Here is a 12,957-nt window from a genome sequence, read left to right as displayed (position 1 = left end):
GCACAACTCTCTGAGTGGTACTAGAAACTGCTGAATTGTACTTTTTGGAAGGGTAAATTTTATGGTATGTGAATTATATCTCAATAATTTTTTTAATTAAAAAAGAATAGATGGCCCTTTTAATCATCTTGAACCTGAGAAAATCCAAGATTGGCTTAAAGACCCTACCATGGGGAACATTTCTTGCTCGAAAAAAGATTCACAGTTCCACTCCTTTCTCCTCCTAAGTGGTGGCCAGCTTCAAGTCAGTGAGTTGCCAGGCAGCAGTGCCTACGGATGGGCCCAGGCACTTGTGAAGAGCTCACACTGGCACCTCAGCTTGTAGTCAGTTGCTAGCTAGACAACGAACTGACTTTGGTGGTGGCTCAATCCTGAATCGATAACTATAAGTAATTCTGAGACAGAACAAGGTCACTCACTGGAAATAAATTCCGTCATTTTCACTTCCTCCTTCTGAGATGTTAATGAGAGAAGCTGCTCTGCATAATACGGGACATCTTTCCAAATTCACAGCAACATTCTTGGCAGGATCAGAAGCAGCTGCAAGAAAGTCAAACCACTCTCCTCCCCACCCCTTGCCATTACCATTTCAAAACCCTTTGTAGCCACACAAATGGTTCTGTACCAAGAGAATCTTTATTTTGGATGAAGCCATGTTTTAATGAGGTCCTTCTAGTACTTCCACAACTAAACTTCCTTTGGGAAATGATTCGAGCCAGCCTGGAGCACACTCACCTGCTAATTTAGAGGCTACAAAAACAAGCAAGTGTGTACTGATGAAGAAACTCAAAGAGGTCCAAATGCCTGAGGCCAGATTTCTAATCAGAGCTCCCAGCCTTACCTTTTGACCTTTTGTGTCAAACCACAGGATGCCTACCCTTTTGAGGCAGGAAAGAGAAGAGTCAGTGGATCCTGACCTGTGGCCCAACTAGTAAAATCCCAGGAAGATTTTCTTTAAAAAGAGTTGAATCAGTAGGAGCAGATAGCTTCAGATGAAATCATTTTGTATCTTCTCTTCTTCCCTGACATTCTGAAGAATAAGAACATTTTCTGGTTTAGATAAAAAGATGTTTTACCTTCATTTTTTTTTTTTTTTAAATGACACAAAGGGCCAGATTTAAAAGGATTTTCAAATTAAAATGACTGTATTTCACAGATGATTATAGCCTTTTAATTCAGGGCAGATTTGACCCAAAGTCAGGCCTGTACACAGACTGCATCCCCAATGTGAGAAGCTTCATCTCAGGTCCCAGAGTACCGTGTGCCAAGACACTTACCAATGAGGGGCCCCCAAAGTGGTCTGCTTCTTCTGACCTGATGGGTCTGTTTTGCTGACCCCAGTTGCCCCTTTAGAGCACAGAGCTTTAGAAGACACAAGACCTTAGTAGTTGATGTTCATGATATTTTACTGAAGCTAATCTGATGCAGCAGTTTCGATACCAGGGACATTCTGCCATGGTCTAGGAGAAAACATACTTACTTTTCATTTAAGTTTTTGAGTACTGCTAAGGAATGTGCTGCTGTACACAAGAGATGTCTCTATCTTATCTCTGAGATCATATAAGTGGCTTTGGGATAGATTTGGGATGTCTGTTGCACACAAGGCTTGATTTTACATTTTGGTGAATGGCTTTCAAAACAGACTCTGGAATGGTCAGAATCTTTGTAGTGGCTACTTCTTCAAAGCCAGTGGTTCTTAAACCTTTTTCTGTATCAGAATCACCAGCTGGGTTTGTTAAAAATCAAATTCCCGAGCCCCACTTCCACTTCGAGGTTCTGACTGGGGAGAACCCCAGGAAACTGCGCATAGAGCGGGAACCCAGGTGGTTCTGATGAAGATGTTCCAGAGAGAAAAAACTGCCTTCGAGCTCTGCCCACCCACCAAGCAGGATAGCCAATCACCCTGACGCCATCTTAGGAGGAGAAGCCAGGAGGGGTCAGGTCCACTTTGGCTTGTACATCTAATGAAATGATCCCCATGGAGTCTCTAATAGCCACAAACTGAGTTAGAACTGGGTGTGTCTGATTGAATTTGGCTTGTTGAATGATACTGATGACTCTCTATTTGTTTTTACTTGCCACTCGTGGATAACCTTGTGCACCCTAGAAACAGAGATACCAGACATAGGTAAGCAAACCACACCGGCAGTGACCTAATGCCCCTTCTTGCCTAAGAGGCCACCTCCTAATAACGGGCTAACAGGGAGATTTTAGTTTTTAAGTAAAGTGAAAGGAATAATGTGAAAGCACGTTTAGAAGTTAGGATTCAGGTAAGTGTCTGACAAAAGAAGAGAGCTCCACTGAGTGGGAATTTGCTGGAGGATCAGACTGTATCGAAAAGAAGACAAGATAAGTGAGACCTGGCAGTTCAGTACTTCATGGGAAAGCAAAGTCTTAAGTCTCATTATGTTTTCCTTAGGTGATATCACAAATGAGTCTGTAAGTTCAAATAGATTCAATGTTTTCAAGCTGCGGTAGTAAGGGAGGTGATACGGCAATCTTCTCAGATCCAGAAATATAGTTGGCGAGTGTATTAAAAGACAATGACCACGATGACCTTCTTGAATAAGATTTTTCCTCTTTCCTTTTTTGTGACCTCATGGTTTCTATTTCTTCCCACCAAAAAGAAGTAATAGAAAACCTTAAACCAACCATTTACCGACAATGACACAGAGCTCTGAAATCAATCATAATGAGCATTTCTATTCAATTTGTTTATGCATTACACTTGTCAAAACTGTTCTAAATTACCTGAAATTGCAAAGGAGAAAATTGAATTTGTTCACTTCCGAATGCCAATTGTCATCAAAATGGCACTGATAGGGTTTTTAATTTGGATTTCGTTTGAGAGATGCCACTTCCTAAATGCCAGTGCACAAGCTCAGCCTCGCTACTTTGGCATAACTGATTCTTTAAGCAAATTAAGTTGGTTGTCAAATTGCTTCCTGGTTAAGTGTTGCACAGTATTAATTATAAGCATTAATTGCCCATTTAACAATCTATGTGATTTTAACTAGCATGAATGAAGTGATCTTTGCTAAGTTGAAGGGCATTGCTCAAATGCAAAGCTAACCAGAAGGTGACAATAAGTCTAACACTGAAGTTACAAAAGAAATCTTCACATATCTCAAATTGTAATATGCATGTGGACACAAGGGATTAGAACAAATTGAAATGTAGTCCAGCAGTTTTCTTTCTCTGGTATGGCATGTTTTTAAAAAGTGGAAAGAAACCAATCTCCAAAGAGCTCAAGTGCACTTGGGAAATGGCAAGAAATGGCAAGAAATTACATATCAATATAGGAGACCTTCCTGACTGTTAGCTGTCAAGAAAATAACATTAATCAGATTTGAATTTTGTGTGTTGGGCTATTTCATTTTCTAAAGGCCAGCACACAAAATTTTAAAACAGCCTAGCTGAGCAAAATAGAATATGTTGCTCAGTTAGAAGAAGGCAGGAACATTTTTTTTTTTTTGCCATCTTCAGGACTAAAGTATTCCGAAGGTACTTTGTACACACAGTCACATAGGATCTAATCTAGTCTCAGTCAGGGCATAGTCTTGTTAGTGACCCTGGGCAAACCCTCTATGTGTCTGGGTTTCCCCAGCTGAGATTTGAGGAGAATGATAATTTTAACTTCCCTCTCAGGCACATTGGGGATATTCAATAATAAATGAATGTAATGCATTCCAAAGTGCTTTTCTGCGAATAACATTTCTCTTGGAAAAATAGCCTATGGACTTTTCCTAAACAAAACATGATTAATCTGGCTCCGCTGAAACTTCCACCAACTGGCTACCAAAATATTGAAGGGTGTTTCAGGGAAAGGTTGTGACCCCCTTTGTATTCTAGAAAGATCTTATGGGCACTGGAGAAATTTTATTCTGAAGGCAAAAATTCAACTAAATATGTAAAAACTTTTACCCAAACCCCTATTTAAGCAGTCTTTGCTACAGAGATGCCTTGTCTGATATGACTGCCAAATCAATTCTGGAGTCTGTTGGGGCCCTTTACAGTTTATTTACAGCAGCTGCCATGGTGGTTCCAGGGTTGAAGATGTCCCTGGAATCTACTGAATTCTCTTATTTGATGAAGTGAAGGTAAGTAGAAAAAAATCAAGTATTCCAATAGGATCTGATTTTTTTCCAATTAAAACTATAAACTGGGTCTCAAATCAGTATCTGCTAGCTTTTACTATCATTAACATACACAGATATGCTTAGAGGGCAAATATAATTACAAATATAATCAGAAACATGCCAGTCCTTAAGGGCAACTTAATTACCCTGATGATTCTCTCCCTGCCATTTTGCTGGGGTAGGTAGCCAAGACCTGGACACTTCTGTGTATTAGTTTCATGTCCTACAGTTTAGTTCAGAAGTAACTGAACATTAACCCTGTCAGACAGTCTGTTGGCACTGAAGACAGAGATGAATATGGTTCCTGCCTTCAAAGAGTGTACAGTGTAGTTGGAGAGATGTGAAAAAAATAGTGCTTACACCTAGCACTCACATTTTGGTTTCCAGTACCATTCTCCAACATAAGGAACCAGGGGTCTTTAGCAAAATGATTCATTCCAGTACTCGGGCAGAGACTATAAAAGATGAGCCTTGAGCAACTTTTAATGCCAAAAAGTAGAGAAGGACTAAAACAAAAACAAAACAAAACAAAAAACCTCCACACTGATGGATGTATGTCAAAGTGTCTCACAAGCCAACAGGAACAGTGGCCAATGCCAGAGGCGTTTGAACAACAAAGTAAAGTAGCACTGGATTGTAATGAAAAAAAAAATAAAACAAATATCCATCTTTACTGATACAAATGAACACCTGAATTCACAAATAAGTGGAGGAGAAAAGATAAAGCTCTCATACAGAAGATTTCCAAGTTGTTTATGTAGACACTCTACCCTCAAGGAGGTGGAGTATAATTCCCTACCCCTCAAGTGTTGCCTTCAGAGAGTGACTTCCTTCCAAAAAGCACAGTCTGGAAATTGGGAGAGAAAGAGTGACTTTACACTGGAGAAACCTGATAAACTCTACCTCAGCCAGGTGATCAAGGTCAACATCGACAGTGATAAGTCATGTTGAGTTATGTATCCTTGATTTGATTTGATGAGAATGGCACTTTACCCCTATGGTCTTCCCCTCCAAAACCTATAACCTCTGTCTAACCAGGAGGGAAAAATTAGACACATTCCAGTAGAGGGAATCCTATAAAATACCTGACCAATACTCCTTAAAACAGTTAAGGTCATAGAAACAAGTCTGAGAAACTGTCATAGCCCAGGGGGCCTAAGGAGACATGATGACTAAATATAAAATTTGGTATCCTAGATGGAATCCTGGAACAGGAAAAGGACATTAGGTAAAAACTAAGGAAATCTGAATAAAATATGGACTTCAGTTTATCTCTAAAAACAATGCTAATACAATATGACAGGTGTTGATAAATCATATGTCCCTCCTCTCGGCTCTTATCTTTCTTCCTCTACTTCTGCTTTCACACTTGACAATCATAGCCTGTTTGCTGAACCAACTCCCCCCTTGGACCATGAATTTCATGAAGAAAGGGGCTGTATCACACAGAGAAGTCTACAGACCACAGCATAGTTCTCGGCACATTAGTGCACTTAGTAAATACTTCTTCATAAATGAATGAACAATTACATGATTAGTGGTACTAAGGAAGGAACTCAGATGAAAGAGGAGAGGCTTAGATAATGACCATGAAGATAAAGAGAAGTGGAAAGATTGGAGAAGAGTTTAGGAGGTAAAATTTTTAAAAGCACGATGTTTTACTGGATATGGAGAATGATGGAAAGAAGGAGTGAAGAATAGCTCCTGGCTTTGACAACCAGGCATTGGCCAGGATTTGGGGCTGTGAGCACATCAGAGATAAACAAGTTTGCTTTCCTCCAAGCTTACATGGTCTATTACAAAAAAAAATTAATATGTAACCCCCAAAATATGGGGAAATGCAGTACAAATAACCCAGACTGGAGATTTGGGAAGGCTTTCTTCAGGAGATGATAACTGAATAGAGCCTTAAAAGGCATGTGAGGATTTACTAAGTGAAGAAAGGCTTGTCTACCACACCAAGAACATTAAAAAGTTTGTAGGGTTTTTAAAGATAGGGATCCAACCTTAGGATCAAGCAAAATATCCCCCAAACCAACATTACCCCAGTCATCGAAAAAATGGGATTAGGAAGAATCAAAATGAATGAATGAGCTCAGCCATGTACACAGATAAAAATATCACAAGAGATCCCATGCAAATATGTAACTGAAGAGTTTCAGGAATATCAAAATCCAATCAAGGTAGCTTTACCATCACCTTTAAAAGGTGCAGTTGATTGTGAATATAACCCTCCAAAAAGGTCAAATATAATCAGTTCTACTATGTCCTGAAAGAAGACAAAATGGATTAGAAAAATGTGGTGGTCAACTAAAAAAAGGAAGATTGGAGAGGAAAAGTTTGGCAATGCATTTCCAGCACAGCCCTCCATAAACAACATGTCTTTCAATTTACAATAGGACCCTGGAGGCTGATAGGGTCCCCAGTGAGGTCAGAAGCCTGGAGAAGTAGGGTTCTGAAGGATGGGAAGGCAGGAAAGAAGGACTTCTGTTTGGGATTTGTTGAGTTTGAGGTGACTGTGAGCCATCCAGGCAGGATTGGAGCAGTATTGATGAAAAAAAAATTATTTCATGGGATTTTCTCTCATCTGCTTCTTTCTCTGCTCCCCAAATGAAAGGTATTGAAATGTCAGCTTCATTTCAGTTTAGCAGTATACACTGAGTTTTTTTTAATACCCAAGCCCCTTACTAGAAAACCAAAGCAGTATCCATTCTCTCAGTACATGAGAAAGAAGACACATTTTTTTTTCGTCTCTTAAGAGAATTTTCCATTTGCAACAAAAAACAGATCCCAGGGAATGCATATTGAACAAACTGCTTTGAATAACTTTACTTTTCTCTCCCTTAGCACAAGTCCTGCTCACAAATACTATCTGGCTATGGACCCTATGTCTGAATCACTTTATCTATCAGACACCAACACTCGAAAAGTCTACAGGTTGAAATCTCTTGTGGAAGTGAAAGATCTGTCCAAGAATTTTGAAGTGGTGGCAGGAACAGGTGATCAGTGCCTTCCCTTTGACCAGAGTCACTGTGGAGATGGCGGAAAAGCATCGGAAGCTTCACTGAACAGCCCTCGAGGTAAAAAAAAAAAAAAAAAAAAAAAAAAAAAATTTAAATCCTTTGTTCATCTAAAGACTTCATTTGGCTTCACAAAATCCCAAGACTGTTGCCATACTGTAATCCATCTATCTCAATATTGCTTCTGACACACATTGTCTCTGAAGTCCATCCCAGAAGATAGGCATGGTCAAGGCTAATTTCTAGGTAATATGCATTCATATAGTCAAAAGTGTTATTAAAATGTCAAAATGTTTATTTTCCTTTCTGCCTAGGATAACAAATTCAAGTTTTGGATTGGGGGAGGAGATGATTTTGCCTTCTGTGGGAACTTGACCTTACCGTCGTCTGTCCTAAATTTATTCCTCAATCTTCAAGAGCCAATCCTCAATTCTGTTGCCTGGGATTTGTGAATAGATCTGTGTTCTCTCCATCAGCTTCATGATTTTATAGACTTGGAATCATATTCCCATCTTAGGCCACTAAGCAGAAGGATGGTCAACTTTAAATGTTATCATATATTGTCCACCCTATCTCCTTAATTATCTAAACATTATTCTCTGTTCCTTCTCCATGATGGGGTGTGTGTATGTGTGTGTGTGTGAGAGAGAGAGAGAGAGAGAGAGAGAGAAATGCACACACACACACACATGCACACTTTTACTTTAGTAGGTTTTATGAAGTATTCATTTGGTGGGTTTTAAGAACCAGTGTGGTCCTTTTAAACTATTACACAGATAAAACACATTGGTTGCAGAAAAATTAGAAAAAAGAGAGTGCAAAAAATATTTTTAATTAAAGTCACCCATAATTCTACCATATACAGAAACCAACTGTTAATATTTTGGCATATATCCTTCTAGACTTTTTCCTGTGCATATCATATATTTTATTTTCTAATAATGGAATCAGAGTACAGAGTGCTATTCTATAATCTGCTTTTCACACTTAATATATTATGAACATCTTTCCATGCCAAAAAGTATAGTGAGGTCAGTGTGTTTCATTTGTTAGATGGTCACTTATTTCAAATATTAAGAGGTTACTCTTTAGCCATTTGACATTTGCCATATGGGTATTAAATTCCAACTATAATCAGAGTTTAAAGCCTTCCCTTTCTTCAAGGCCATATTCAAGTCCTATGTCTTTTGTAAATCCCCTCTGGCTAACCCCAGCCCATTAAATCTGAATTTCTCTAACAGGGTCTACACCACCCAATTACTACTAGATTATATTTTGCCTTCTTTTACTTCCCGGTTCTTTCACGAATGGGAGGTTTTTTATTACCAAGGCAAGCTACTTGAGCTGAGAAACTACATCTAATATTTCTTCTAAATCATCCCCACTTCCCCAGCAATATCTTGTACAATGTGGGATCCCCTATATATGCTTGTGATGTAATTGATCAGTTAGGTAACGCTTATGTATATCAAATATTCCTAAAAGGAATTTCAATAACACTTTAAAAATATGGCATTTCTTTCCCAAAAGGAATATAAGCCCCACAAGTATCATGGTAAAGTGTTTTAAGATGTTTCTTGTCTGGTGCCAGCTCTCATTCCTTACACATAGTAGGTTCACAATACATATTTGATGAGTGAATGCATAACTCAGGTGCAACATATAATCAACTCATCTTTCAAGGAAATGTATCGGGCTAGGTCCCACCTTTAACACAGGTTTAGAACTCTTGCAGGTATTATAAGGATTTCTGCATAAGAAATAGGGAGGAATCAAGCTTGTATTGTGCCTGAAATTGACATCCTCCTGAGTTGCTACTCATATGAAAACCGCTCATCTCACCTACCACATTCAACCTGCCACATAAAGGAATGAATATCTCGGCTTTTCCAAATAGAGCAAATAATTGGCTCACTGCAGCTTTTTTTCTTTTTTCTTTTGCTTGGAAAGCAGCAATAATAGAGTCCTGATGAACAGGATTTACATGAACTCTTAAAGCATCAGTAATGAGAGTGCCAAAATTTATATATGTATTAAAGTTAATATTAAACTAAGTTTTTCTTCTTGTTATGGCTAGTAGTACATTTTCTTTTGGCTTGATTTACTCATCTTTCTATCCAAGAGTGGCCTTTATAATAATCCAGTACACTTTATTCATCCCAAAGCGGACAGGATCCCTAAGAACATCTGGCCGAGGCTTCGGAGAGCTGAATGTCTAATCCAGCCAAGACAGCTTTCACATAACCTACTGAAGCTGATGTTGACAACATCTGCTCTGATCTAGTGAATGAATGAGGATATTTAAAGGAGGGGAATGTGTGGCTCATATTCAGTATCCACCACGTCTTCTTCAACCATTTTAACAGTATTTGAAGACCCTGTTAGGGATCTTCAAAATCACTCAGAAGGCAGAACCTGTGTCCAGACATCCATTGCTCTTGAAATTGCTGGTCAGAACACTCAGATGTCTAGCTAGGGCACCTTTCTCTGTGCTGAATACAGACAGCACTCAACCTTGGCAATGAATCAGAAGTGAGAGTCTCATTATATGGAATGCTGCACGGCAATTTCATAGACTTCTGTAGAAGAAGGAAAAATCATGCAAGAAGTCATTAAAGCACAGTGTGCAAATTGAGGGAAGAGTATTGCTAATAGCTAATGATATCTTTGAGGTTCTCCTGCAGGTTCTTTATCTCTCAAGTAAGACCAGTTGGTTTGTTTTGTTTGGTTTGGGCTTGGTTTTTTTGCTTTCCAACTACCAAGCACATCAGCTCCTTCTTCCTTCCCCCATAGAAAGACAGCAAATGTTTAACGGATTTCTTTAAGGAGAGGTTTGATTTTTCTCTCCACCAAGAAGCTAATAAGGAAAAGCTGTAGATCAGTAGAAAATGGAAATGTACATCTAGGGAGTACAATTTCTAGGTTAGGAAAGAGAGCTTGCTCTAAGACTTTAACAAGCAACATACTGCAATTATAGGCAGGCTCTCCAACATGTCCTTAATTATGCAAGGTAAGTCAAATAAATGTTAATCTGTAAGACAGCTCATTTATTTTCTGAATCTATTCTAAAAATAGGATGAAATGAAATTTGCTTTTGAGATCATTCGTCCTAAAGTCGGAATAAATTATCAAATGGGATTAAAAACCAGTCAGCAAAAGGTAAAAGGTCAGAAACCACGGGATTTTTTTTCTTTCTTTTCCTTTTCTTTTTTTTTTTTTTTTTTGAGAAATGGCAGCTAATTGTGATGAATGTCAGGTTAGGGAACCCAGACTTTCTTGTACAATCCATGTAGTCAGTGTTTTTCTGGATGACCCTGTGTAAGTCACTGAACCTCGCTGTGGTTTCATTTCCCAGAACACTAAAATAAAGTTAGTGATGCCATTGACTTGTTGTGTTACACTGGATTAGTCATTTAAACACTGGATCCTGAGATGTATCCATCAGTTGTCAACTTGAGGGTGTACGATGATCTCCCTCCCAGCTCTAGTGTATTACAACAACTATAGCTATAACTTTGCCTGCGTTCCATGCTTTCCAATCCAGTACATCTAATCTCCATAAGTATGCACAAGGTCAATTGCATTTCCCCCAGTTCTATAGATGAGGAAATAGAGACTCAGACAGGTTAAGAAACTTACCCAAGTTCTCACAGTGTACAGATAACATTGGAATTCAAAACTGTGATGGGTTGGGGGAAGGCCTGTGATGCCTCCACCATACCTGATAAATCCATGATCTCTGTTAGGTATTCTGGGAGGGTAAGAAATATTGGAAAATGTTTTTTATTTTTATTTGCAAGATATAGGACTTTTAGTCAAGTTTCCTTTTCCTATTAAAATTATTTTTCTGAGGTTTCTGACCTAGCAGTGTACATAGTAGAAGACACAGCATTTACATAGTCTCTAAATGTAATTATTCAAATAAATCTTCAGGAGACCTTGTCACATCTCTTTGGAAGATTCTGCAGTTAAGAATTTCACCAACTTTTTCTTAAGGGATGCAGGCAGGAAGGCTTCCCTTTATTAAATTTCTTGATTACAACTAGTAACTACAAATTTTGTTTAAAGGAGAAATGGAAGACTCCCTGAATAGAATTTCATGTAAGATAGCCCCTGGGTACTTCTCCTGGGAATAAGTCTTTATCAGATCCAGTTTTACGCACTTTGAGTTGAATTCCAATAAAGAGAAACATTTGCCATTTTACTCATCAATACTTCAATGTAATGGGGCAAGGAAAAAAGTTTAGCAAAGAGGCTGATGGTGTGCTAATCCCTGGCATTGTATATGAGTTTGAACTGACTTTGAAAGATGCTTTTAAAACATGCATGGATGATGTAGTTGAAACTTAGGTTCCATTTATTATTTTTACTGCAACTTTCCTTAATTCTACAGAGAACTCAAACTAATGAGTCATGTAATAGATGACCAAATATTTAAGCAGAATGTGAAATGGTACTAGGTGGGAATATAAAATAAAATTTGTGACAAGCTGAATACATTTTTTTAAAGTAGATACAGAGGGTGAAGGAGTGACTGGACAAGATGAAATTAATCAACGACTTAATTTGGTTTTCTTGGACCTCACCAAGGATTATATCTCTACTTTCATGTGACTCTTTAAGCATACTGACCTCCGAACTCAGGAGGACTTAGGCAATATCCAGATCAGTGCAAACAACTCTTGCGCCATTCCCTAGCGGGGAAATGATCCTTAAATCTTGACAGCTCCCAGAGTGTTTTTAGGGTATTCATGACACTAATCATACAGGAGTCACTTTAACTTTATTAACAATTAAGAAACCTGGGTAAGCTAAAGTGCAGACAAAAATAATCTGGTTTTTGTTCCTACCCATATATATCTGAGTTAGATCCTGAAGCTCTCCTGACTCCCTTCACATCTATGTGCTGTTCTGAAAGGCTGGGTTTGGGGCTCATGGAAAGATGCTAAATCTCTATAGTGCAATGTCTCAGGGACACCTTAGACACCTAATCCATGTGTAAAGGAGAGAGTATAGTGCACAACAGGTACGAGAATGTTCCTTTGGTTCTCCTGTGCAATGGAGAGCAGTAAGGTTTTTCCGAAATTCCTTTAGGATCCATCACAGTGGCATAACCATTTGGATTGACGCTCGGGCCAGCACTCACCAAAATTACAGGCAAGCCACAACCTGAGTGGTACATTTAGGAAACTACAAATAAATCAGTGTTGTAAAAATATCCAAGGGTAATAAGAAGAGCAGGAGCAGGAACAAGAAGTTTGGGTTTTATCCTATAAGCAAAGGAGTTGAAGTGGGAGAGTGACATAATCATGCGATGCATGCATATTTGATAGACTGTCCTGGAGAAGGGGTAGTGCCTGCACAGGAGTGAGGCTGGGGCAAAGAAATCATAGATGTACTGATATTTATAAGACAGGCAATGGAAGGGAATCTAATGAAGGAGACAGAGAAGAAACCTTCATAAAAAAAAGAAAGTGAACAGAGCTTGGTATCCAGGAAGCCGAAGGAATCATTTGTTCCAAAAAGATGTGGAAAACAGTATGACATGTTACACATTTGTAACCATTGGATTAGGCAATGAGAAGTGCATTGCTGACCGTGCTATTGGTGGTTTGCACAGCAATAGGGATGGAAGCCAGATTTCAGTAACTTAATGAGCCAGTAAGAGGAGAGAAAATAAATACTTCTAAATAAGATCGCTCGCCTGAGAAGTTTAGATGTGAGAGATGCAACGATAAGTAGGGAGAGGACAGGGCATTCAGGGGAGGCTTCACTATAGGAGATACATTATTGCTTAT

General features: G+C 38.7%; 1 protein-coding gene across 3 annotated transcripts in view; it reads left to right on the top strand.

Moving 5' to 3' along the window:
• Positions 1-12,957, top strand: part of LOC111157267 (teneurin transmembrane protein 1) — a 550,623-nt gene that overhangs the window by 443,269 nt on the left and 94,397 nt on the right. For 2 of the 3 annotated variants that reach the window (XM_022518549.1, XM_022518548.1), the window contains exons 21-22: positions 2,108-2,128; positions 6,987-7,219. In XM_022518549.1, coding sequence (XP_022374257.1) covers positions 2,108-2,128; positions 6,987-7,219 — 254 coding nt within the window. The remainder of the gene's footprint in view (positions 1-2,107; positions 2,129-6,986; positions 7,220-12,957) is intronic. The other variant, XM_022518550.1, reaches the window with a different exon arrangement.

This window comes from Enhydra lutris, unplaced genomic scaffold (genome assembly GCF_002288905.1).
Source record: "Enhydra lutris kenyoni isolate GAN:26980312 unplaced genomic scaffold, ASM228890v2 scaffoldscaffold53, whole genome shotgun sequence".
NCBI lineage: Eukaryota > Metazoa > Chordata > Mammalia > Carnivora > Mustelidae > Enhydra > Enhydra lutris.
Note: the sequence above shows the minus strand (reverse complement) of the source record. Positions and strands in the feature narration are given on the sequence as shown.